This window comes from Tachyglossus aculeatus, chromosome 2 (genome assembly GCF_015852505.1).
Source record: "Tachyglossus aculeatus isolate mTacAcu1 chromosome 2, mTacAcu1.pri, whole genome shotgun sequence".
Taxonomy (NCBI): Eukaryota; Metazoa; Chordata; class Mammalia; order Monotremata; family Tachyglossidae; genus Tachyglossus; species Tachyglossus aculeatus.
This window is the reverse complement of record NC_052067.1, coordinates 27,233,643-27,261,209: the sequence shown is the minus strand read 5'-3', so window position 1 is coordinate 27,261,209 and position 27,567 is coordinate 27,233,643. Positions and strand designations below refer to the sequence as shown.

Sequence of the window (27,567 nt, the reverse complement as noted above, 5' to 3'; positions counted from 1 at the left end):
GAAATACCCAGCATATCCATTTAACCTTGCTGTACCTGACAACAGTGGGAAAAAATCATGCAATCCCATATCTTTAATATAGATTGTTTTAGGAAGAACCTGAAAGAGGTGGGGTTTTGTTTTTTATATGAAATGCCTGTGTTGTCGTTTTTTGGTTTCTCTCTCTCTCTCTCTCTCTCTCTCTCTCTCTCTCTCTCACACACACACACACACACACACACAGATCTCTCATTTGATTCAGTACAGTGAGAAGTATGAGTGAGGAGGGAGAAAGGGTGCTCAGAAAGAAAGTCAACTTCCTGACCGACTTAATGAAAACTTATGTTGGTGTATGCATGCCTTGACCGACATCACATGTGTGAGCACAGCCGTTTCTTCCTCCACCACGTTCTGTCCATACAGACACCTTCCCTCACATCCTCTCGTAGCTCGTGTTGTGGGAGGAGCAGCTGTGGTGAGGTGTTGCGGCTGATGCCGGGTGGGCCTGTGGTAGCTAACCAGTGTCGGGGCCCACTAGCTTGACTTTTGAAACACCACCACCACCACCACCTGCCCTGGGTGCTGTTTAGTCAGTCGTATTTATTGAGCACTTACTCTGTGCAGAGCGCTGTACTAAGTGCTTGGGAAAATACAGTCTAACAATATAACAGACTTGGCAGACATGTTCCTGCCCACAACGAGCTTACAGTCTTCTTGCTTACCTGACACCTTGCTAATACAAGCAGCTCCCAGTTGTCCATACTAATGGGAGCCAGGGACAGCCCAAATGATTGAACTATTCAGGTTAGTCATAAGTGCCTGCTCTAGACATACAAACTTGCTTGGTCTTGCCCTAGAAACACTGTTCCCTCCATCTCTAAGCAACTGCACCACCTGCTCTTCCTCCTGATCAAACATCTTCCTCCCCATTCTCCACCAAACCATGCTCCTTCTCTTCTTTAAAGCTGTCCATTTAGTCCACCTCCTCTCCAGAAGCTTTTCAGAACATCTCTGCCTGGCTCCAGAATCCAGACGCCCTTTTCATCCTTCACCCCTTTCTCCTCCTTAGGAGTTATTCTGGGGTACATTTCTCTACCCTTGGGGTTAGCTCTGGCTAGATATATATGGTTCTGGGATGGCTAGCGTTGAACTGTGTGTTCATTTGTATTTGTGCTGTTTGCCCCCTGTAGATTGTGAGTTCCTTAGGCACCGGGAACCTTGTATTAAAATTCCCTAGTCATTTTGCACAGAGGTCAGCAGTGAGCACTAAAAGCAGTGAGCACTAAAAGCTCTCAATAAATATGACTGAGGGAATGAATGGTCATGGCCTGATCCTCCAAGTCCCTACTGCAATTGGGGGTTTCCTTTTTCCCCTATTCTGGATGAATGTGATGCCAGCAGTTGTGGGACATTTCTTTTTTATTGGGGGTGGTGCTGGTGGCGGGCACAGGGAGAACCACCTACATGTGCAAAGTGGAGCTATGTAAATTACTTTCTCTGAATTCACTGCTAAATCCTGCCAACTTAGATATGGCCCTTGACTCGGGGTACACAAAATCATGCCCCATTTTTTGTGTTGAGGTGCCATTTTTTGTGTCGAGCGGGAGGTCACCCTCGGGCTGCTTCCTTGGTTCCTGAGTTCGCACAGCTGAATGCAGCTGGCGGAAATGGAGTCAAGGCCAACTTTGGCCTCTTCCAATTCATTCTCTCCTGCTCTAATTCATCTTTCTCTGCTCTGCTCTGCTCAGCCACTCCTCTCCTCCCATGCCAACTCTTCCAAACCCCTCTCTCCTGAGGCTCCCAGTACCCCCACCCTCTCTAACCCCCGATGACCTCGCCAACTACTTTGTTGATAAAATAGAACCCATGCTCTCTCCCTGCCTCACCGTTTTATCAGTCTACCACTTCCTCCTTTCTTCCTCCTTCCAGGCTGTCTCTCAAGATCTCTCCAGCCAGTTTTCTAAACTCTACCCCCTCTACCTGTACCTACTACCGCTCATCCCTAAAATTACTTACTCCCACTCTCCTCTCCTCTTTTTCTGCTTTCTTCAAACTGCTTCCTTCCAGATGGTTTCTTAAACTCTCCCTTCAAGCATGCGCAGGTCTCCCCTATATTAAAAAAAAGCCTCAGGGTCCCGCAGCCCCACAGGGTGGCCAGTGCATAGAGCACAGACCTAGGAGTCGGAAGGACCTGGGTTCTAATCCCACCTCTGCTACTTGTCTGCGGTGTGACCCTAGGCATGTCACTTAACTTCTCCGGGCCTCAGTTACCTCATCAATAAAATGAGGATTAAGACTGGGAGCCCCATGTGGCACAAGGACTGCACCCAACCTGATTAACTTGTATCTACCCCAGTGTTTAGAACAGTGCTTGACATATAGTAAGCGCCAAACTCATCCTAACTCAACTTCCAACCCTTGCTCACATTGTCCTTGGGCCCTGGAACTCCCTCCCACCTGTGTCCTTCAGCTCTTAGCCTTCCCTACCTCCTTCAAACCTTCCCCAAGTAGTGATCCGCACCCCAATTCTTAACAACTCCAAGGTCACCTCTTGCACTTCTATATTTGTGTATACAGCAGTCATGTATATAGATGCAACCACTACTTCTACATCTGTCTCCCCCATTAGTGTAAGCTCCTTCTATGTTTCTTCTGTTGCTTCTCCATTAGCATTACTATAATGTGGCACACTCAGTAGATGCTCAATACATGCCATTACTACTACTACTAATGCTACTACTAGTTCTCTGGTTTCATACCACTTGTCTACAACATCCACTGTCTTTTTTCAAGAGAAATCCTATCCTAAGAGCTCCTTGTATGTTTCTTCTGTTGCTTCTCCATTAGCATTACTATAATGTGGCACACTCAGTAGATGCTCAACACATGCCATTACTATTACTACTAATGCTACTACTAGTACTCTGGTTTCATACCACTCGTCTACAACATCCACTGTCGTTTTTCAAGAGAAATCCTATCCTAAAAGTGGCAGACTGAGATCTTGGAAGGAAACTCTCCAGAGTCCTCAACAGTAAATGAGGGAGTGGGGTTATGTGAGCTACAGAGCAGACAGCCAGCCGCACTGATTGAGCAAAGCTCTAACTGAGATGGTTGGGTCTACGTAACAGAGAGGGACCTTTTCCTCAGGTAATTTAAAATGTCTTCTGCTGAAAGGTGTTACATTAGAAGAGTGAGAATTATTCACAGATATTGAGCATTTTGAAGGGCCAATCCCCCGCCAGTCTCACCTGCAGGCTTGCTTCCTGTCTCTCACACATCTGTGTTGCCCCTCTCCAGGTGAACTCCATCCGTCATTATAGGGAAACCCTTAACTCCTCTGCCCCCCAATCACACATATATGGTGTACTCTTTTTTATTGTTCTTATGTGTCTTTTATATCTATGCTACTGACACTAGTGTTATATTAGACTGTAAACTCTGGGAGAGCAAGGATCATGTTTTTATCATGGATCTACGTTTCTGGGGCCAGGAAGACACCTCTGGAGAAGTCCAGTTTCCTCCAGGCTTGGGCACCCAAGTTTTGCAAATAGAAACCCTCTTAGACAGGCAGGTTTACCTGGAATGTAAAGCCTTGGAGGTAGGATTTCCCAAAGAGAGCAAAGACGGTCATTTTATCTTTGGAAAAGACAGAGTTTGAATCAAAAACAGCTTTGAAAAGACAACTAGTCCCAAGGCAATGCTTTCTTTGGGTGAGCCCATGTGGCTGCTTATGCCGCTATTTTTACAGAACTCATGAGGCCTGCGTGTTGGTAGTGTCAGATAAAGTACCATTCTTTAAAACAAAGGACATTTCAGTCTGGGGGAAAAAAAAAAAAAACTTTATCACTGCCAGAAGCATTTGACTTGTGTGACAAAAATCCAAATGCTTGGTTCCTTTCCAGAAGCCAAAGTCCTAAAAGATGTTCAGAGGATGTGTGCTAGACAGTGAATTGGTTTCTTCTTACCCTTTTCCTTTTAATTTATAACAAGACAGTGAGTATGCCTCCCTTCAGGACTCACATTCCTCATCTGTTTGCCTTCTGTCTCATAGTCTTGTTTGTACCTGGCTTTGTTGCCCACAATACATTGTGGCACCGTTCTTTTTTTTCTAACTTGGGGCCTTTTTCTAGGTATTTTGTCTTAAGATTAAGTTGGAGACTAAACTACCAACAGGACATGGGTACAGATCTTCAGGAAATAATTCTCCTTCAAAACAAAGTACTTCTTGAACATCAGCTATGATACAGCAAAACTTCAGTCACCTGGACTGTAAGGAGGGCAAACTCCAGTCTGTACTAGTGAAAAAGCTGAATGAAAGTAGTCTGTTTTAATGCAGGTTGAGCAGTTTTGGGTTTGTCCCTTATGTGTGGGCGTATTGACTTTAAGCCTTTCCTGTTTCGCCAAGTCTGTGTCTTTTTTTGACTATCCCTATAATCCAACTTTAGAGCCAGTAGCGTTTGTTTAGTGTTTATAGAGCAGAAGTGTCGAGTCCCACATATCTATAAATTACAAATTATTTATATTTGTTTCCCCCTCTCGTGGTAAGGGAGTGTGTTCTGTACTCTCCCAAGTACTTAGTACAGTGCTTTTGGGAGAGTTCAGTAAAACAGAGTTGGGAGATACGTTCCCTGCCCACCACTCCATTTTCAAACAGTTGTGGAGGGCATTGGCCTTCATCGTCCCCATGGGAATGGGCAGGGGGCGGGAAGCTAATTGCGGGGAAGAACTGGAAATTGGTAGTGAGATTCTCCATACAAAGCTACTCCACGCCAAAGATTCATGAGGGGAAAATTAGTTTGAGAACAACTGATTTGGACAACGCTTTTAAAGCGACCCTATTCATATCGAGTCGTGTTTATGTAAAGATTCTGTTACATTCTTGAGACAAAGACTAGCTCTCCAGGAAGTACATACCGTCCAGCCCAGATAAAGTTGTATTGTGAAAATGAAGAATACGGTTGACTAGATGACCTTATCCAGCTTATGCAAGGTTGTTCCTCTTGTCGTGGGTTGTTTTCTCAGTGTTGTCTGGGGGGAAAGAGAGGGGGCCCAGAGTTGCTGGGATCATTTTAGTGGCTAAATAAGTGTGTTTATAAGTGGAAAGATGGTCTCAACCAAGACACATCATTAGGGAGCGGTGCGGCTAAGAAGAGACTGCCCCTCCTAGCTTCAGCAGGCTTAGGGGCTGCGTTCTTGTAGTCATTCAGTAGAAAACAAGCTGCCGCCTCCTTCTCCCTCCTGTTGCTGTCTGCACAAAATGAAAAGTAGCTCCCGTCTGAGACAAAATATGTAACTCCGTCCCTATTTCTTAATGGCCTAACGGGACTTAGAGCGAATTGGCTTGGTCACAGGTTATGCCTGAAACTCGCTTGGACTGGCATAGACCAGTCTTGGCCCTGTTCCGACTGGGCTGGGATTTGGCCAGGGGCCTGGGGCTCCGGACGGCCTCTCTCCGCACCTTGGACTGTGCCAAGGCCCTCCATGGCAGTGGAGGCACTGGGCTGGAAAGGCCCCGTCAGACATCCTGGTGAAGGAAACCTAGAGGGGGGCTTTGAGGCAACACTTGGGGTTACCCGCGGCCGTGGGAATGTAACCAGAAGCAGCGTGACGTAGTTGATAGAGCACAGGCGTGGGAATCAGAATAATAATAATAATAATAATGGCATTTATTAAGCGCTTACTATGTGCAAAGCGCTGTTCAAAGCGCTGGGGAGGTTACAAGGTGATCAGGTTGTCCCACGGTGGGGCTCACAGTCTTAATCCCCATTTGACAGATGAGGTAACTGAGGCCCAGAGAAGTGAAGTGACTTGCCGGAAGTCACACAGCTGACAGTTGGCGGAGCCAGGATTTGAACCCCTGACCTCTGACTCCAAAGCCCGGGCTCTTTCCACTGAGCCATGCTGCTTCCCACTTGTCCGCTGTGTGATCCAGGACAAATCAGTTCACTTCTCGGTGCCTCAGTTACCCCATCTGTAAAATGGGGATTGAGACTGTCAGCCCCACATGGGACAGGGACTGTGCCCAACTCGATTTGCTATGTGCCAGGCACTTAACAAATACCATCATTATTATTATTAACCTAGCTCTGCACCCCAGATGCTTATGGCCCTGAAGGTTTAACTTGCCCTATTCCTATTTTGGCTGTATGTAGAAAGAAAAGTTCACACTGGGGTTAGTAGTTTTGTTTGGAACTAAGTTCCTCTCCAAAAGGTTCATCTCTGAGCAGTGAATTGATAGGCTGTCCCCTACTTACCAATTTGTAGAAAAATTTCAGTCAGTGAAGTGCAGTGAGAATTCAGATTTTTCAAATTGAGGGTACATTTTGAAAATAATGTTTTTACTAAGCCCCTTAGGTTCGTAAGTAATCTGCTAAAACAAGACTTGTGTGAGGCTGAGACCCAGCATAAACAGCAGACTTTGGCCATGTTTCATATGGAGATAAACATAGACAGAAGATTCCAGTCTTAAAACTCTTCTAGGCCAGAGCACAGAGAAGGGACTATATCTGTGGCAGGTGAACTTAGTTTGTGGCAAGGAACATGGTGGGAAAAGGGGATTTTAATGAGGCTGAGGCACTTTTTTGGAGTTTTGGTTTTCTAGTCCCTAGGAAACCGCTTCCAAGCTCAAGGGGCAACAAACCAGCCTCAGCGTTTTACAACAATCATGTTATTTGGCTGGAGGTAAATAACTTCATGCTAAAAATCACCCAGTTTATTAGTTAAATCCAGAGAGACCTTAAAGGTGGAAAATTTCCTTGTGTAAATTTGAACATTACTGCAAAGATACTTGTGAAATTCGGGCTGAGAGATTTTGGGTCCTTTTCTGTTTGTGGTTTCAGACTTTGCCAGCTGGAATTCTTGTGGAGTTTTGTAACCAACCTTTTCAAGAGTAAATCCATCTAAGCCTTATATTTTTCTCCCCTTAGATTCTTAGAATTTGCACAAGATACACACCAGAGCAAGACACCATGACGTTTTCAGATGGCCTTACCCTGAACCGAACTCAGATGCACAACGCTGGATTTGGTCCTTTAACTGACCTTGTGTTCACCTTTGCCAATCAGCTCCTGCCTTTGGAAATGGATGACACAGAGACTGGCCTTCTTAGTGCCATCTGCTTAATCTGTGGAGGTATGGGATGAAAGAGCTCTGTGAGAATAAATCACACCCCCACCCTCCAGTTAGGAAAAAAAATCCCAATTTGGGCAACTTTTATCCTCTTAAAGCACCTGAATAGCAATCGAGGTTTTTCTTTTTATTGTAAATGCATTGTTATATTTAGACCTTTTTGCCTCACTAGAAATGTAAGAATACTATCTCTCCAGTTGCCACTGGAGTGAGTAATGAGACAGTCTCAAACCTTTGGAAAATTAATTCCCTTTTGGAAAAACTGCTTTAGTTTGGTGGACTTCCGTGCTGTAAAGTCCAACCAGAATCTAGGTGCTTTTGTTTGAGGAGCTCAAAAACAGTACTCACTCTTCAAATTTGAAGAGTACAGTTTGATCACGGCCAATCCTGTAATATAAATTGTTTAAAAAATAATGGTTTTAATTAAAGAAGCAGCTTTAGTAGTTCAAGCAACAGAATTTACTTTCAGTTCAAGAATGCCACGCTCTGGTCAGGGAAGGTAATGTTCTGGATGAAATCTTAAGCTGAAAGTGGATGGTTCTTTCACCAGTGAAGTATATATTCATTTTCAAAAGTCTCTGCCAAGATGCGTATAAATAATAATGATGGTATTTGTTAAGTGCTTACCATGTGCCAAACGCTGCTCTAAGCGCTGAGCACTGTTAAGGCATCTAACGTCTTAAAACTCTGGTTCTGACAGACTATAATGTTGCTAATGGCAACTGGGTAGGAGATTGTAGCATTGGGGGCACGGAATAAATGAAAAGGAAATGAGGTAAATTCAGTGGATTACTGAGCAGTCTAAAGGGTCACGGAATTGTTTGGATAAGAAAGTGTAGTGATCATTTTTATGTGGGCACTAATGAGGTAGTCTTTTCTCCTTTCCAGACCGCCAGGACCTTGAAGAAGCCAGTAAAGTGGATAAGTTGCAAGAACCGTTGCTTGAAGCTCTGAAAATATATATTAGGAAGCGACGACCCAGCAAGCCTCATATGTTTCCAAAGATCTTAATGAAAATCACAGATCTCCGCAGCATCAGTGCAAAAGGTATACTTGGGGTTTGTCCCATTTGTCCTTCAGTATTATTTCCGGCTAAGTTTATGGGAGGTTTTCTTTGAAAGAATTTTACTGAACAGGTTAGTTTCTGAATTGAATTTCGAAAAAAATGAAAACAACCTATAAAATCCTGTTTAACACTTTCCCTAAATAGTGGCAGCTATTAGCAAAAGACAAGAAGTGATAAATACTGAATGCCTCATTTTAATACCACAGAAATACTAAGGAGAGGGATTTAATTTAAATGCATTTATTTTGTATATTCCTTTGCAATTTTTCACTCTTGATCTTTACTGAGAGAGGCCATCCCTGCCTTTATTCTGAACCAGCTAACTTCAGACATGAAAGTAAATATTTTGCCCTTATTATGGTATGGTTATTGGTTGGCAAGGCAGAGCCATTCTGTAGCTCTTGGTTACCCTCAGTCTGTGTACACTTAAACCAGCTCCCTTATGTTGAGGTCTGCTGTACTCCTGGACAATGCCCTGCAGACTACTATGTATTAATTTATTTATTTTATTTGTACATATCTGTTCTATTTATTTTATTTTGTTAGTATGTTTGGTTTTGTTCTCTGTCTCCCCCTTTTAGACTGTGAGCCCACTGTTGGGTAGGGACTGTCTCTATATGTTGCCAATTTGTACTTCCCAAGCGCTTAGTACAGTGCTCTGCACATAGTAAGCGCTCAATAAATACGATTGATGATGATGATGGTGAGGAACCAGCAACAACTGGAAAAGTCCTCCTCACTGTGCACCATTGGACAATGCACATCTCATGGAGAATATGCCTGGTGAACAATAAGTGAAACACATCTTGCTCCTGGTTTGGTACAGGAGTAAATAATTCATTTTTGTTTTTAGTTTTGGGGGTTTTTTTTTAACCAGGAGGAAGCCTTGTAAATTTTCAACTGGGAAAGTGAAAGGGAGTTAGAATCTGAATATATCTATTTTTTCTTAGATAATAAATCCCGACCCTGCTTGTAGACTAGCCATCAGTCAATCAAGCAATCGTATTTATTGAGCGCTTACTGTGTGCAGAGCACTGTATTAAGCGCTTGGGAAGTACAAGTTGGCAACATATAGAGACGGTCCCTACCCAACAGGGGGCTCACAGTCTAAAAGGGGGAGACAGAGAACAAAACCAAACATACTAACAAAATAAAATAAAACATTCCAGAAAAATGTGGAAAGAACCTACTCTTCCTTTATAGCATTTTTCTGTGATATTTATATTAGTATATATAGATTACATCTATTATATAGATAGCCATGATTAGAGGATTGTCAACTCTTTCAGGCTACTAGGGAACCATTAATACAACGATTAATTCAGCAATACTCACCAGTGTCCTGGTAGTCTGAAAGTGCTAAAATGCTCCTCCCAGTGACCAAGAGTAATTTTGGGCCCTGAGAAAATGGGCTTTTAGTCTATTCTTAGTATTGCAGAACTTCAAGCGGATACTTGACAAGGTCGGGTTTTTTTTCCATTTCTGAAACTTCTAGGTGTGATGATGTTGAGTTCTTTGTCATCCATTAGGGTGTGGGGCAGGACCAAGTTTCACCTTGCTAGCAGTGCATCGAGCTTGCACTTTTTTGGGGGTGCTAGGTGTTGCGCCTCAGTCTAGGGTAAAACATTAGCAACACTTAAAGTGATCGAAAACTGTGTTGGAAAAGAGGTGGGACATTTCTTCAATGCAAGAAAGAAATTGTTCTTTAGATTGCTGAATAGCCTGTAATTATCAGGTCCGTCTGATAGACCATTTCAAACCACCTTTTTGAATCTGATGCTAATGTTTTATGACAGCCCTCTTATCACTCAGAATTGCTCTTCTGAGCAAAAATACAGTTATGACACACATTTTTATGAAGCCCAGTATCACCACAGTGTTGTAGCTCTGTTTTTTTACAAAATGAAAGTAAGAATTAGAGACTTTCACAACCCATGCACAATGACTCCTAAATGGAAATGCCTTCAAAATCTCAATGTGCATGGGTAAAGTTCTGATTAAATTCAAGGCTAGAGCTACTGTATGATATGACCAGTCCTAAGACCCTGTGCCCTAATCAGTTTGTTTTTGTTTGTATAAAAAGGTGCTGAACGCGTGATTACATTGAAAATGGAAATTCCTGGATCAATGCCACCTCTCATTCAGGAAATGCTGGAGAATTCTGAAGGACATGAACCATTAACACCAAGTTCCAGTGGAAATACGGCAGAGCACAGTCCTAGCATCTCACCTAGCTCAGTGGATAACAGCAGTGTCAGTCAATCCCCGCTGGTGCAATAAGGCATTTTCCATCTACTTCAGACATTCCCAATACCTTCTGTCCAGGGATGAAAAAGCAAGAAAAAACATTTTTACTGCTGCTTAGTTTTTGGACTGAAAAAAGATATTAAAATTCAAGAAGGACCAAGACGTTTTCATATGTACCAATATATACTCCTCACTGTCTAACCAACTAGAAATACAAACTTAAAACTCTAAAATCGGCTATTTGAAGCAACCAGAAACTAGTTTAAAGGCTTCTATTTTCTCTTCTGAACATTCAAGATTGCATGACAAGACTGATTTCAAATTGTTTTCGATTCTGGCTCCATTTCCGAGGACTCTGTACATACTGATGTATGGCTCTGCTTTCTTCTTTCTATACTGGATGTTTGGTGCTTTCTTTTTGTCTTGCATACCCAAAATAACCACGGGATCGAGGTTTCGAACCAACTACCGTCCACGGCCAGCTGTGTGATCAAGGCGTTTTTGTCTTCAGCTCCCCGAATTTTCAGGACACGGAGGTTCTAAAGTGGGAATCTTGTACTTGTCCAGTTAAGAAAGGTTAAAGACATTCTGATTTAGTTAGTATGAAAACTTGCCCTTGCTCTTTTTGATGCTCTCAGACTGCATCTTTTCCATGTTGCCCAGTAAAAGGATACAAATTCACTGCACTAGCAGAAGAGACAGTTAAAGTCATTTGTTCAATTGTTTATGTCACTTTAAATTGAAAGTGGTTTATTACTTCTTGGTTAATGGTCTAGTTACGCAGTTTAAGGAGAAAAGAATATATTACATTTCTACAGGAACGATAGCCTCCAAGGCAGAAACACTTTTCAGTGTTACGATGTTTTTGTTTACCTGGACACAACCCATTGGGGATATTTCACGGGACAACTAGGAGGCTGGTCCACCACCTATATATACTGTGTAAGTAAGTCTGGTGTCCGTCCTTACGAAAGAAATTCATGCCAGGTATTGGGGATTTTCTGGCCTCCTTGCTATTTCGGGGCCTCTCCACTAATAACTCCCAGAGGCACGGGCAGAGAATCTGCCTCTTTTGACCTTGTTAAATCACTATGAAGCAGAGTGAAAAACTGTGGTAGAGTGGTTAACAGATTAAAAAGTGTCAGTTTCTTAGGTCTCATTTAAGCACTAGTGGATTTTTTTTTTTTTTGATATCTTAGCAAGTCTGTGATGTACTTTCACTGGCTCTGTTTGTACATTGAGATTGTTTAACAATGCTTTCTATGTTCATATACTGTTTACCTTTTTCCATGGAGTCTCCTGGCAAAGAATAAAGTATATTTATTTTAAAAGGTGTGTGGAAGCTTTTGCTTCCGTTGGACCGTCACTAAAGAGACAGAAAACACAGTTCCATTTTTAATGTTTAAATTTCATTTCAAAAAGCAGGTTTGTTGTCTGCAGTCATAACAGTTAAAATGTGTGCTTTTAGCACAGCAGTCTATAACATTTCTACAAGCCAATCAGACAATACATGACATTTCAATGAGTAAAAAAGAGCATAAAACTGTATGTGTAAGAACAAAATGTTAAAATGCCTACACACAAGAATAAAAACCATCAATTACATCATCACATTAAAATAAGCCAAATGTACAAAAGTCTGCGACAGAAAAGACCAAAAGGACAACACAAGGTATTTTGTTGGAAAATGTTTGTGTGTGCACTGGGCACTCAATTAAACATGGCAAAATCTACATCGTCGTCAGACTCTGCAAAATATTTTACTTCTTTTCTAGCCCGACCTGTCCGTGGCAGAGACGGTGGTTCAGAGCTGAAATCTGACGGGAAGATGTCTACATCTGAATCCTGGTCAAAAGGGGCTTTCTTGGATTTCTAAAAATAAACAAGAGACCACCGGGGTTAAAGCCCGCCCTTAGCAAAAAGTGACAGACAGCAGATAAAGGACAATCAGGACAAAAGGGCTATGGACTTCATGTACAGGTAATAAGTCAGCTACCATTCTTTTTCTCTCAAGATAAACTGCCACGATAATTCATGGTTTTGCTGGTCCCTGGTTACAATTTTAAAAGTAATGGTTTTTGATTTTTTTTTGGTTTTTAAAATGGTATTTGTTAAGCACTTACTATTAGTACAGTACTTGGCTAAGTGCTGTGGTAGGTACAAGCTAATCAGGTTGGATGCAGTCCATGGGGCTCACAGTCTTAATCCTCATTTTACAGAGGAGATAACTGAGGCATAGAGAAGTTAAGTGACTTGCCGAAGGTCATACAGCAAAGTTCGGAGTCAGGATTAGAACCCAGGTCCTTCTGACTCGCAGGCCCATGCTCTATCCACTAAGGCACATTATTTTGGTCCAGGCACTAGCAGAAAGTACCAGATTATGGAGGGAATGGGGGTGCTTATCACCAGCATTTCTCTTAGCATTTCAAACCAACTACTTAGGTAGGTAACATATGAATGATTAGAGTATCAAAAGAGAGTAATGTTTTAAATTTTCAAGATTATTCGAAAAACTACAGTCCATTCTCTTGAAGTACCAGATTAACTCAATGCACATCAACAACAGTTTAGCATATGTTCTTCAAGACCAATGAGTAACAAATTACAAGTGTATTTTTCACTGCATAATAAACAATCCCACAACTGCCAAATTTTCTCCATCTCATTCATTCATTCAATCATACTGAGTGCTGACTGTATGCAGAGCACTGTACTAAGCACTTGGAAAGTACAATTCAGCAATAAAGAGAGAAAATCCCTGCCCACACTGGCTTTACAGTCAAAACAAAATATGTAAAACAGGCATCAATATAGATAGGATTTTAGATATATAGATATATACATATATGCATAAGTGCTGTGGGGTGGGAAGAGGAGGGGGAGAGCAAAAGGGAGCGAGGGGAGATGAGGAAAAGGGGGCTTAGTCCCTAGCAGAAGCCACTATAACATTGCTTCTTGTTGCGCAAATCCCAAAAAGAAGTTAGGAGGGTTGCTTATAGAATATAGAAAAAATATTTTCTAAAGCACAGGTGGTGTTTCACACAGTCAATGGTTGCCAGGTGTTCCAGCTCAAACTGCAGTCCTAAATCAGGACTTAGTACTTACAGTGCAAACTCGGACAAAATGACTCAGTTTATACAGTAAACAACAAGACGTTGCAGCTTACCTTGCTTGGTGTGGATTTGGATGTTTTCCTTCCAGGGTTGTATTCACCTTCATTTTCAGAGCCTGAAGCTTTCCTTTTCTTTGCTCCCCTGCCTTTACCTATCAGAAATAGATTTTGCACATCTGTGAGAGATTCATAAAAGGAAGGGCCCAACTGAGAGCTCACCTCCTCCAAGAGGCCTTCCCAGACTGAGCCCCCTCCTTCCTCTCCCCCTCCCCATTCCCCCACCCTACCTCCTTCCCCTCCCCACAGCACCTGTATATATGGTTGTACAGATTTATTACTCTATTTATTTTACTTGTACATACTTACTGTTATATTTTATTTTGTTATTATACTTTGTTTTGTCGTCGGTCTCCCCTTTCTAGACTGTGAGCCCGTTGTTGGTTAGGGACCGTCTCTATATGTTGCCAACTTGTACTTCCCAAGTGCTTAGTACAGTGCTCTGCACGCAGTAAGCGCTCAATAAATACGAATGAATGAATGAAAGGGCCATCCCTCCCACTGTAGAAATAATGACCATGAAATACAAAGACGCCTGTGAATTTTACGATCATTTTGACTAATAATTCACATTATTTAATAGGAATGTGTTGTAAAATCAACAAATGTAGTCAAGTGTCTACTCCGGGTTACAGTATCATCATAAGTGCTTCTGAAGAGCCCCAGGAATTGCCACTGGAGATTTTACTATCAAATTGACAAATAGCTTCATCATTAAGAGTGAAGGGACAGTTCTAAATAACAGGCGCAAGAGACTGACAAACATATTTATAAAACTGCTGACAGAATGAAATAGCCAAGTATAAGGCTATTCCATTTGTCTTCAAGTTAACTACCACCTCTACACTCCCCATCTTCAAAACCCTCCTTTAGGAGGCAAAGCCCACTTAATCTCCACCCTCCTGGTCATTTCATAATGTATCTTTATCAACTGTATCTGTGGTCCGTTTTTTTCCTTATCAAACACTTGCAATTTGGGTTGGCTTGCCTCCTCCCTAAATCATGGGCTCCATGGAAGCAGAAGCCTTATCTTTCACTTCCAGTGGAATTCTCAAGTGCCTCATACCAGGTCTCTGCTCATGGTAAGCACTCAAACACTAATGACTCAGAAATGTGGAAGGACAAATCAAATAATTCCTCTCGGAGAAAGATGCCTGAACGGTAAGTAGTTTTTGGCACATCATGAGCTACAATGACCCTGCCCTCGAAATCTAAAGAGAAACATTATATTTGGAATAAGCTTGCTCTGCTCTTGGAATACATTGTACACCTCAACTGACGGGAAACCACTCTCACTCTACGGAAATCCAGCCTGCTACATTTCAAACTGTGCTCTTCCCTCATGCCTAGCATCACCACATGCAGTGTACCTCTTCCAATTAAATAACTTTGGCTTTGTTTTCATTTTGAGCAGGAAAAGAATACCTAAATGGTAACCAGATATCTCCTCCTCCACTAAGAATTAGAATACAGGGTGATAGGACTTAGGAAAGCTCTAAGGAAGGTTGCTGAAGGTTACCGAGGGAGATTGTAAACTCACTAGACACCTTTCAAAATAGGTTACCTACCTAAAAGGCTTGGAGGGTCCTGAGTTGGCAACCTCCAGGAAGTGCCAGACAGTGGGCTCACAAAGCTACCTTGCCTGGCACCCCACTTCTAAGTATGCTACCAATCCCTAGGGATCGAGCCCCAAATCCATCAACAACTTTAAAGAGAGGAATTGGTGGGCTGCAGATACCTGCCCAGGTATTCATTTGGAAGATGAAACAGGATTAGGGGCTGTGGTGAAGCCAAATAAATTATTTTTTTTATCAATTTATAAAGTACACAAAAGGCCAATAGAGACACAAATGTAAGTTTCAGTTAGAAAGAGGTCTCTGGGTAATTCATTGTTCTCCTCTGGCCGTATCCTCCCAACTAACTACTACACCTCAAAACTTTTGAACACTTCAATACTTAGGCTCTCAAAGTCTCCCATAGCACTTTTGCTCATGTAAATTGACAAAGATTTAGTCTAAGCACTTATCTACACATCCATCTTTCCATTCTTTGCTTCTTTCTACCTGTAATTTAATTTGTGCCTGTCTCTCCTGTTAGATTGTAACCTCCTATAAAGGCAGGAGCCCTGCCATCTTCCACCTTTGGACTTTCCTATGCACTTAGTACAGTATTCTGTGCATGAGAGACAGGGCCTGCAGGAATTGGGAAGAGACACAAAAATGAGAGGATATTTTCTTATTTTGAAAAAGCCCTCGAAGTGGGTGAAACACACCTCAATTTAACATGTCCAAAGGAGAATTCCTGATCTTACCACACAAATCCTGTTCTCCTGCTGATTTTCTCATCATTGTAATAATAATAATAATGATAGTATTAAATGCTTACTATGTGCCAAGCACTGTTCTAAGCACTGGGGTAGATACAAGGTAATCAGGTTGCCCCACGTGGGGCTCACAAACTTAATCCCCATATTAGAGATGAGGGAACTGAGGCACAGAGAAGTGAAATGACTTGCCCAAAGTCACACAGCTGATAAGTGGCGGAGCCGGGATTAGAGCCCACGATCGCTGACTCCCAAGCCCGGGCACTTTCCACTAAGACACACTGCTTCTCCATTGTAGACAGCACCACCATCCTTCCTGTCTCTCAAGCCCATAACCTTGGCAATCTTCCTTGACTCTCCTATATCATTCACTCCACATAGTCAACCTATCACTAAATCCAGTTGGTTCAACCTTCACATCATTAAAATGTGCCCTTTCTTCTCCATACAAATAGCTACTGCTTTAATCCAAGCACTTATTCTATCCCACTTTGATTATCGTAGCAGCCTCCTTGCTGACCTCCCTGCTGACCTCCCTGCCTCCTCTCTCTCCCCACTTCAGTCCATATTTCACACTGTTGCTCAGATCATTTTTCTATAAAAATGTTCCGTCTATGTGTCCCCACTCCTCAAGAACCTCCAGAGATTGCCCATCCATCTCTGCATCAAACAGACACTCCTTACTATTGGCTTTAAAGCACTCAATCACCTTGCCCCCTTCTACCTTATCTCCCTAACCCTGCCTGCACACTTTGCTCTTCTAGTGTCAACCGGCTCCCTGTAATAATCATCAATTGTATTTACTGAGCGCTTACTGTGTGCAGAGCACTGTACTAAGCGCTAGGGAGGTTACAAGGTGATCAGGTTGTCCCACGGGGGGCTCAGAGTCTTAATCCCCATTTTACAGATGAGGTAACTGAGGCACAGAGAAGTTAAGTGACTTCCCCAAAGTCACACAGCTGACAAGTGACGGAGTCGGAATTTGAACCCATGACCTCTGACTCCAAAGCCTGGGCTCTTTCCCCTGAGCCATGCTGCTTCTCTACTTCTGTACTTCCATCTAGTCACTGACCTCTCACCTACATCCTGCCTCTGGCCTGGAACATCCTCCTTTTTCACATCTGACAGACAACTACTCTCTCCATCTTCAAAGCCTTACTGAAGTCACATCTTCTCCAAGCCCACATTTTCTTTTCCCACTCCCTTCTGCACTCTCTGATTTGCTCCCTATATTTACCCTCCCTCAGCCCCACAGCGCTTATGTACATATCTGCAATTTATATTAATGTCTGTCTCCCCCTCTAGACCCTCATAAGCTTAATGTTGGCAGGAAATGTGTGTACCAACTCAGTTATTGTACTCTCCCAAGCACTTAATACAGTGCTCTGCACACAGTAAGCACTCAATAAATATGACTGATTGATTGAAAGAGGTGGAAAGTGCAAGGGGTTCCTGACACAATGATGTATTTAAGACACTTCTGGTCTTTGGTTTGGCTCTGTGCACCCTCTTTTCCCAGACACATCGGAAAGGTACACCCCTAGAAAGGAAATTGTCCTAGTTTTCTGTACTTCCAGTTCTTCCCATGCTTCTTTCCCTCAGTTTTGGCACACAAAAGCCAGCCTACCAGCATTGCTATAATTTTGGCATGTGCCAAAACCACTCTATTTCTCTCTCTGACTCCCCACTCTAGGGTCAGGAAAGCAAGGTTTTTGGCAAAGGCGGGAGTTTTGAATATTGGTGCTCATCCTCAGAAACCTTCCCTCAATTCTAAACCCCTAACCCTAATCCAGTCCCCTCACTGAAAATGATGGCACTGGAACCAAAAACAAACATTACTTCCTTCTGCCAAAATTCAAAACTCCCAACCCTGCCAAAACCATGCCTATCTAATCCTAGGGGCAGGAGTTCTGAGGGAGAAGCCCTTAATACAGTGCTCTGCACACAGTAAGTGCTCAATAAATACCACTGATGATGATAGCCTGCCATGGAAGTTGGATTTGATTGATCTTCTTTAACATAGGATTCTCTCTCCAAAATCAGTGTGACATCAGATGGCATGAAATAACTCAGTGCATGACCAACAATTCTCACCTTTGGGAGCTGCAATTTTCTTTGGAATGCCAAATTCTGAATCAGAATCAGAGTTTGTTGTGTCCATTTTCTTCTGTTTGGGAGGTCTCTTAGGTTTGGGAGTAGCATCTGAAGCTGGTTTTGCTGTTACCAAAATTAAGGTTACACTGGTTAGTACCTTTGCATATAGTTATGCTACACTGATTTTAATACACCATTATTACAGCTTACCTATTTACACCACTAGATTGTAAGCTGCTTGAGGCAGAGGATCATTTCAAGAGATGTGTAAATCCACCCAAGACCAGCTGGGAAAGCTTTCAGATCAGATTTTTCTTAAAGAGGATTAGGCATGTTCAAATAACAAAAAACAGCACCGAGTCAACTGATTCTAGGTCCTAAATCATTTTCACATAAACTACTCTTGTATTCAGATGACTAATGAAACGAGATTTAGTGTATCCAGAGATGCTAGTATGCCTGATCAGCGATCCGTTCCAAACACATCGAAGACTGCCACCCTCTGAAACTTGATAAAAAAAATCTTAAAAAGTCACACCATTTCTCAATGTTTAACTAAAGAGAAACTGCCTGATTTAAGATTCTTCCCAATCCTGAGGATTTCTGTGAATTTCAGAGTATAAACTGTTTTATTTTTAATGATAATAACAATAATGACGGCATTTATTAAGCGCTTACTATGTGCAAAGCACTGTTCTAAGCACTGGGGAGGTTACAAGGTGTTGAGGTTGTCCCACGGCGGGCTCACAGTCCTAATCCCCATTTTACAGATGAGGTAACTGAGGCCCAGAGAAGTGTAGACTGTGAGCCCACTGTTGGGTAGGGACTGTCTCTATATGTTGCCAACTTGTACTTCCCAAGCGCTTAGTACAGTGCTCCGCACACAGTAAGTGCTCAATAAATACGACTGATTAAGTGACTTGCCCAAAATCACACAACTGACAATTGGCAGAGCGGGGGTTTGAACCCATGACCTCTGACTCCAAAGCCCGTGCTCTTTCCACTGAGCCCCAATGCTTCTCTAGTACTTTTAGTACTTCAAATAATCTTAATCCTAGAGAAAAATTCTTAGGAATTTAGTAATAGTGCCCAAAGTGAATGAATCAAACTGGAGATCATATGACATGAAAGTATTATTCTCTAAGATGGGGACAAGAAGGCTTCTGAACAAAGTACCACTCTGTAGTACGTAGGACTGTTGATCAAAGCAGAATACCACTCCCGGTCCTTCAGAACACACCACTGGCAGCTGTGGACACTCAATACTGTTTCACAAGTCACCTTTCACCTTTATCACTCACCCTAACTCTAATTTACACAACTATGAGACAGCTCAGGAGTGCACTGTGAAGGCATGGGACTGTTTGGCTGTCTGAGCCACAGTAAAGACCTGCACGGGTAAGTGCTAACAAACTAAGATTCAATCAGTCAGTGGTATTTTTTGAACACTTACGGTTTGCAGGGCATTGTAAGTGTTCAATAAATCATTTATTTTAATGTCTGTCACCCCCTGTAGACTGTAAGCTCCTTGTGGCAGGGATTAGCTGTACCAAGTCTATGAAATGGCACTTTCCCAAGCACTTAATGCTGTATGTGCTGAACGCCTCGGTCTAGCTCTAAGAGCTACATCATATCTGGGTAAACACCTGAGCCTCAGCACTTGGCAAATTGCTGAAACCCTGGCACATATTTAAAAAGATATGGCACTTTATATCAAATATCACATCTTTTTCCACCTCCAACAACATATTAAAACAATACGTTGTAGAACATTGATCCTTTCACATTTTGAATAGTCTCAGATACTTAACCTTTTTTAGCAGCTACTGTTTTACTTGGAGGCTTCTCTGTTGATTTTAGGGCAAAGGACGATGAAAAAACAGGAGCAGAATCTTCTTCATAACTATCAAACTTAGTTGCATCTAAAATTAATTATAAATATAAGATAGTAATAATAATACATCCTTGATCTAGCCACATTTTGATGCCTCTGATCTCTGTCTTGAAATCTCTGTCAAAAAATAATCAACCTCTTGGCAGATACGGGTACACAGTATGTTCTGTAATGGTTGAATATGAGCCATAGGGTATTTACGAAATATGGGGTCCTTTCTTTGACCTCAAATGTCACAATCCTAGTAATAATGGATATCAGCTGAGGTGTTAATAGTAAATTCAGGCACAACTCTATCATTCCTGGACAACTCTCAGCTTCTTATTCTGCTCCTCCCACCTCCCCAACTGATTCTCAAACTTAAATCCACATTGATGATGCTTTGAACTCTGTGCCTCATTTACTAATTCTTCTGGATCCACAAGTCTCTAATTCCCCCTCCCATCTGCAGCCACTCCATTAAATCCACATGGTGCTGGAAATGTAAAAACAAATCAAATGAAAGAGCATACCATCTTCAGACTTCTGAGAATAGGACGGAAATGAGAACAGGTTTCCAAATTCTTGATTTTTCTTGTCATGTGAGGATTTTCTAAGACAAAAACAAAAGCTTGTAAAAGTTTTCTTTTCAATACCTAACTTCTACTTTAATGAACAGAAATGAAACCCTAATTAAAACAGAAAAGCAGAGGCACGGAGTTAAGATTAGGGTGTAAATGACATTTAACAAGTGACATCTTTATAAGCGCTGAACTTTAGTTAATAATCAGGGCTTGAAATTTATGGTCACCAGGCAGTCGGCCAGAAATGTCATCCTGAAGACTTGGATCAACAAAGCAGTCGATCTGAGAGCTGCAGTTGGAGTTTGAGAGATTTTACAAAAGCACACTTGCTTTGAGAGCCCTTGGAAATTTCATTCATCACAATTTCTATCGGCAAAGGTGTGCAAGAAGCTCTAGGCTCTCCAGTATGGCCTATGAACCTTTCATAGGTCAAATGACAAGATGCCCAGCCAGGGACTTTGGCCTGTGGCTGTCCTACAACTCTGCAGTCTAGGAGACGCCGCGGCTTTATGGTGGCGGGGAGCCCATCCTTTCCTCCTCTACTTGTACCAGCCATCCAAGATTTGTTTCCCAAGCTTGATATAAAGAATCAGGATGAGATTATTTTATGAAGGGCTCACAAACTTGATAGGGGTTTACCAGTTTATATCACTAAGTCAGTGTGCACTCTTACCTTATCAGCAGGGAAATTATATATACATATATATAAATGAAGCAATTATATATGACTGAATTGCTTCACTTTTTAAAAATTTTTGGCGAAGAACCTAGCTTCTCAGAGCCGATTCCTAAAAATGAGAAATTCATTCCTCTATGGAACTTAAAAAATAAAAACAAAGTCCAATATATTTTGGAATAATCGCTAAATTACTTACTCTGGGGTAGGTTTTGATTTGACCGGAGAAAATGCATATTCATCTTTATCTAAGCTATCTGAAGGAATAAAATCATCCTCTCTGTCGTTTGTCACTGGAGATGACTTAACTTTCAATTCATCTAAATCATTGTTATCATCATCATCAGCATCATCTTCCTCTTCGGAGAAATCGAAAGTGTACTTGGGCCTTTCAGCTAAGAAAATGCAATTTGATTATAATTAAGTGATGAGAATGGCTGAATATGTATATATGTTTATAGTGAGATTTACAAAATTCATTCATCTTCCCAGCAACATTTGTTTCATGGAACTGCTCAGCCGTTTTGCCTTATACTACCTTATAAACTGATGCAGTTTGGCACTAATCAGAAAGAAGAAGAATAATTTTGTGGTTTTGCATCACATTCCCCAGCCTATCAAATTACAAGTGTCACTATAAAGATAAAAAGATGGTTTCTCTTAATGAAGGCTGTTCCATTGAAAATTCTACTTCACAACTACCAACATTTTGAAAATACTTTTGAAATAGTTTTATTTCTCTAGTAGCTTTAAAACTATTTGACCCTCCTGTCTCACTTTTGAGCTATGAAAATGAGGGAAGTTCTTTGCATGTCCCTAATAATGATAGTAATAAGAATAATAATGATGGCATTTATTAAGCACTTACTATGTGCAAAGAACTGTTCTAAGCGCTGGGGAGGTTACAGAGGGATCAGGCTGTCCCAAAGGGGGCTCACAGTCTTAATCCCCATTTTACAGAGGAGGTAACTGAGGCCCAGAGAAGTTAAGTGACTTGCCCAAAGTCACACAGCTGGCACTTGGCAGAGCTGGGATTTGAACCCATGACCTCTGACTCTGAAGCCCGAGCTCTTTCCACTGAGCCACACTGCTTCTCTGTTCTTTTCTGGGTCCCTGTCTCTTTTCACTTTACATTAATTCCCCTCACTTGCACCTTTATATGGACGATTTCCAAATCTACCTTAACAGTACTCATCTCCCACTTGCCCTGCAATCTCATATTTCTTTTTGTCCTAAGACACCTCCAACACAGATGTCCTGCCAGCACTTTAAGATTAATATGTCTAAAACAACCTCCCATCTTACCTCCCAAATCCTCTTCTCCACTTAACTAACCCATCACAGTTGACACCAAGCCCCCGTTATTGGTAACATCCTTCACTCCTTCCCCTTCTTCAGCTGCCATATTCAGTCTGCCACTGATTATTTCCTCCATGGCACCTCCAGAATCTCTTTCTCTCCATCCTAACTGCCACCAGGCCAGACTAAGCACTTTTCATATTCCAACTCTACTGCATCTGCCTCCTGCAGACCTCTCTGTCTCTGCTTCAAGAGAAGCAGCATGGCTCAATGGAAAGAGCATGGGCTTTGGAGTCAGAGGTCATGGGTTCAAATCCCAGCTCCTCCAATTGTCAGCTGTGTGACTTTGGGCAAGTCACTTAACTTCTCTGGGCCTCAGTTCCCTCATCTGTAAAATGGAGATTAAGACTGTGAGCCCCGCGTGGGACAACCTAATCACCTTGTAACCTCCCCAGTGCTTAGAACAGTGCTTTGTACATAGCAGGTGCTTAATAAATGCCATTATTATTAGTAGTAGTATTAATGTCTCCTTTCCAATCCACACTTCCCTCTGGATCATTTTTCTAAAATTCCCTTTTGCATACATCTTCCCCCTTCTCAAAACCCTCCAATAGCTACCCACTGCTCTCAGCAAGCAGCACCTCTTGATCACTGGCTTTAAGGCACTCAAATCGGTTTTCACCCTCTTACTTACTCACCACCTTAGCTTGCACGCTTTGTTCCTCTCAAGCTCATCCTCCTGCTTGGAACTCCTTCCCCACTTCTACCTGCTGGATCACAGCTCTCCCCATTTTCAAAATCCTTGTGAAATCCCACTTCCCCCAGAAGACATGCCTCGATTAATTTTTGTGTTTGGCTACCCAGCTAGAATGTAAACTCTAAGGGCAGAGATGGTATCTTCTAATTCCATTGTACAGTACTTTGTACAATGTTTGCACAGTTGGCACTCAATAAATACTATTGATTGATTGGTAATATAGTCAGCAATGGTATATATTGGGCCCTGACTGTGCACAGCACTGTACTACCATTTGGGAGAGCACAGTTACAACAGTTGGCAGACTCATTCCTTGCCAAAATGAGTTTACAGTCAAGAGGGTGAGACAGACGTAATTAATAGATATGATAAATAATTTACAGATATTCATAGGACAAACAGTTGCTTGATTATTAATCATTTACAAAATACTATGTAGAAGCAATCGAGTAATGTTGATTAAAAAGCTTGCCATACCAGCAGCTCTTCTAAGCAGAGAGTCTCTTGGAATTATGACAGGTTCACTTTCTTCCAAGTCACTTTCAGATTTAGACTCATCATCTGACCATGGGTTTCGTTTTTTCACTTTCTTTGCACTGGATTTAGTGGAAGACAAAGGTGTTTTTCTTACTCTGGTGCCTAGAAGAAATGCATGCTGGTTAAAACCCCAGGATTTATAATCCCCGATCTTTACTGATATCCAAAAACATATCAAGAGCTAAAGTATTTTAATTAAAATATTCGCCTGTAAAAATGAACTGCTCAAAAGAAATCAAGAGGCTATATAAATGCTAGAACATAAAGTAATGAAGGATGCAAAGTAAGATTTCCATAGCCCTTCACTATTCCTCAACTCCTTACTCAACCCCCTGAGTATTTGTGTTCACCAAGTTCCTGCTAGCCCTAATAACTCTGGTACTTGTTAACACACTTGATATAAGCCAAGCACTATACTAAATGCTAGAGAAGCTTTACGATCATCAGGTAGGACACGGACCCTGTCACACATGTGGCTCACAATTTTAAGGGGAAGGGTATGAGGAAACTGAGGCACAGAGAAGTTAATCACGTGCCCAAGAACAAGGTGTTTCTGGATACAGCTTCATGAGATTCTGATAATGGTTAACAGACTGCTGGTATTTGAAGGGAGGTGACAGCCAAATGGTAGTTTATATCCCGTTTCTCTACTTTGTTCATGAAGAGCAAAAATAAAAAAACCGTCCATTGTGCTCAACTGCACTGCTCTGGCTTCAGCTTAAGCAGTTGTAGGAGGAATCCCCTACTACCTAAATATTGTGGCTTTCCTTGGGAAATAAACCTGGGAATAGTCATAAATATATGCTCTATTAGTGTTTCAGTTGCAGTATTGCTTAGGGTACACTTATCTGCTCTTTTCTCCTGATACCCACCCAGGTCATGCTCTTCTGCTCCACCCACATAACCCCCGACTCACAACTCACCTACTTACAACCCACTGCTCATATTTTCTCCTCTCCCTGGGGTGTCCTCCTCCAAAAGGTTTGCCCAAACCATGCCCTAGTTCTCCAGGAGGCACCTCATTTTTTAAAAATGGTATTTTAGAGCACTTACTAAGTGCCAGGCACTGTACTAAACGCTGGAGTGGATACAAGTTTATCAGGTTGGCCACGGTCCATGTCACCGCCTTGATCCCCATTTATAGTTAACTGACTTGCCCAAGGTAATACTGAAGACAAGGGCGGAGTCAGAATTAGAACCCGGGTCTTTCCGATCCCCAGGCTTGTGCTCTATTCACTAGGCCATGCTGCTTCTCATTAATTTCCTGGTTAATCCCCTCCACCTTTCCAGTTATGCTAACCCCTCACTACCTCGGCACTCTACTTATCTGTTTATTCATATACACTCTAAAGTAAATAATCAGTTGACTCATCTACACTCCCTTATTCAAAATATATTTGTCAATTTCTATCTACTGTCTCCTCATTAAATTATAAACTCTTGAAGGACTTTTTTTTAGATTGGACTTTTCTAGGAAGTTTATATTGTGTGCATTTTGTATGTAGGAGTTTAAAAAATAATGAGCTGGCAGAATACCAAATATAAGTAAAAATCAGTTTGGGAGATCAAATTAAATATGGCCATTCTGCACACTGGCACACTAATACTTGCCACAAGAGCTCAGCTGATTTTTCTTCTGAAAATTCCACCTACATTCTTTCAAGTCTTAAAATGTTTACTACAATTAGCATTTAACAAATACTGATTTATAACTTATTTTATGTGGCCATATTACCCAAAAAGAACTTACCAGGTTCCTTCTTCTCTCTCTTGGGCTTGGGTGTTTTAGGAACCGGAGCTGATGTATTCAGCGAGTCTTCGGCTCCTTCTGCTGGTGCACCACTGAATTCATCATCAAATTCCATTTTTATTGCCATGGGATCAATATCACCCTAAATATTTGAGAAATAATGGAAATGGGGCAGGGATAAGAAATGTAAAAAAAAAAATCATTTCCCTTTGAACTTTAAAGATGAACTTCCTCAGTCATACTATCTATTCTAAGTCAGACATGAGGTGATTCAGAGGACTCTTGTACAAAGTAAACAGACTCAGAGCTTTACTACAAAATGCAGTTGATAATTCCTTACCCTCTTTCCAACCAATCAATCAATTGTATTTATTGAGCGCTTACTGTGTGCAGAGCACTGTACTAAGCGCTTGGGAAGTACAAGTTGGCAACAACCATTACCTTGTTGAGGTGGAGACCCCATTTATATAAACTATGGTTTCGATTTGCCCCTATCCCTGTATTTGGAATTCAAGAAAGAAGCTTTTGCCCTGAGGAGCAAAAGCCAAGCACTTCTATTAGTCTCTTAAATTCTGAGGAAAAACTGGAAGTTATGTTTGAGTTCAATACCCAGCAAAAGCATTGAACAGACACGTTAACAGCAGGAGATGGACACGTAAACTAATTTCCTGGAAAACTCACATACAGCAAAGGAAAGTCAGACAAATGGGAAAGACCCAAGGAACATGTTAAATATCATCCATTTTAAATCTGTATATTGGATCACTGTTAATTTCTGAAAGATCCTAGGATTGATAATCCCAATCCCCTAATTCACATCAACTCAATGGATCATCACTATCCAATTACTTTGCATTTTTTAAGAGCTGAACTACAGTTTTACCATACTACCTTTCTGCACTAGAAGCCAAGGGAAGTATTTTGGTGTTCCACATGGATGGTCTCAAGAAATCTTAAATCTAGACAAACTAAAATACTATATGTGTGTGTATAAACTATATAACTATATGATGTATATATAGTATATGTGTGTATAAAAGGTAATTAAAAGGTAAGGTGTATAAATAATTCTATTTATAGCTATAATTCTATTTATTCTGATGATTTTGACACCTGTCTACATGTTTTGTTTTGTTGTCTGTCTCCCCCTTCTAGACTGTGAGCTTAATGTTTGGTAGGGACTGTCTCTATATGTTGCCGACTTGTACTTCCCAAGTGCTTAGTACAGTGCTCTGCACACAGTAAGCGCTCAATAAATGTGACTGAATGAATAATATATAAAATATAACTAAAGTACTATATATGTGTGTACACATATACAATATATAAGTATATGACTATATCGTATATATGTGTGCATACAAATTAATATTTATATTCACTATATTCAATATTATATAGTACAAAATGGTATTTTTTAAATGCCACTCTTGGGGTGATTTGACCACCCTACCTGCTTCAACCTCAAGCAGTAGCACTCCAGTAGATCTTTAAAACAAGAGCTCTCCATATTTACTTACCTTCTTTTTCTTAAGTAGTTTTTTGCTTGCATCAGCTTTCATGGCAGATGTGATCTGTGGAATTATTCTTCGACCATAAGGGGAAGGCATGGTCTCTTCCAACTGCAGCTTCTTCATCTTAGGCTTGCCAACTTTACCTTTTATTGCTTTGCCAGCCATTCCAGACAAAATATCTTCTCTTTCGTGTGCCTCCACTTTCTAAGGAGTAATAAAAATGGGAAAACATTAAATACCTGTTTTAAATGTCATTAAGAAATGTTATATATATAGAAATTCTATTTCCTGAAGAAAAAATATGACAAGTTCAGTTTCATGTGAGCTATTTTCAAGGAATTACTGAACTACTCTCATTCAATTTCTAGAACCAAAGACATTTAAATGTATTTGGCCAAAAGGTAACCTAACTTCACCAGCATGACAACTTCTGTACACAGAACAACTTTTATAAAAGTAGTATTATTTATTTTTATACTAATCCATATTGACATATTGCTACTATAACTTTTCTTCTGCACCTACCATGCAATGCAAAATTAAAAAATAAAACCAACTGTGGAAATAA

General features: G+C 41.3%; 2 protein-coding genes across 3 annotated transcripts in view; one reads left to right on the top strand and one right to left on the bottom strand.

The window, feature by feature from the left end:
* RARB (retinoic acid receptor beta) overlaps positions 1 to 11,117 on the top strand; it is a 512,522-nt gene extending 501,405 nt beyond the window's left edge. For both annotated transcript variants that reach the window (XM_038767604.1, XM_038767612.1), the window contains 3 exons: positions 6,909 to 7,113; positions 7,999 to 8,157; positions 10,260 to 11,117. In XM_038767604.1, coding sequence (XP_038623532.1) covers positions 6,909 to 7,113; positions 7,999 to 8,157; positions 10,260 to 10,456 — 561 coding nt within the window. In that variant the 3' untranslated portion in view covers positions 10,457 to 11,117. The remainder of the gene's footprint in view (positions 1 to 6,908; positions 7,114 to 7,998; positions 8,158 to 10,259) is intronic.
* A 688-nt stretch (positions 11,118 to 11,805) lies between these two features.
* The window catches only part of TOP2B (DNA topoisomerase II beta), an 89,953-nt gene continuing 74,191 nt past the window's right edge, over positions 11,806 to 27,567 (bottom strand). Inside the window, exons 28-36 of the mRNA XM_038767590.1 lie at positions 27,006 to 27,203; positions 25,486 to 25,627; positions 23,676 to 23,837; positions 21,342 to 21,537; positions 20,416 to 20,495; positions 19,821 to 19,931; positions 18,010 to 18,132; positions 13,590 to 13,687; positions 11,806 to 12,295 (exon numbers count right to left, since the gene is read on the bottom strand). Coding sequence (XP_038623518.1) covers positions 12,134 to 12,295; positions 13,590 to 13,687; positions 18,010 to 18,132; positions 19,821 to 19,931; positions 20,416 to 20,495; positions 21,342 to 21,537; positions 23,676 to 23,837; positions 25,486 to 25,627; positions 27,006 to 27,203 — 1,272 coding nt within the window. The 3' untranslated portion in view covers positions 11,806 to 12,133. The remainder of the gene's footprint in view (positions 12,296 to 13,589; positions 13,688 to 18,009; positions 18,133 to 19,820; positions 19,932 to 20,415; positions 20,496 to 21,341; positions 21,538 to 23,675; positions 23,838 to 25,485; positions 25,628 to 27,005; positions 27,204 to 27,567) is intronic.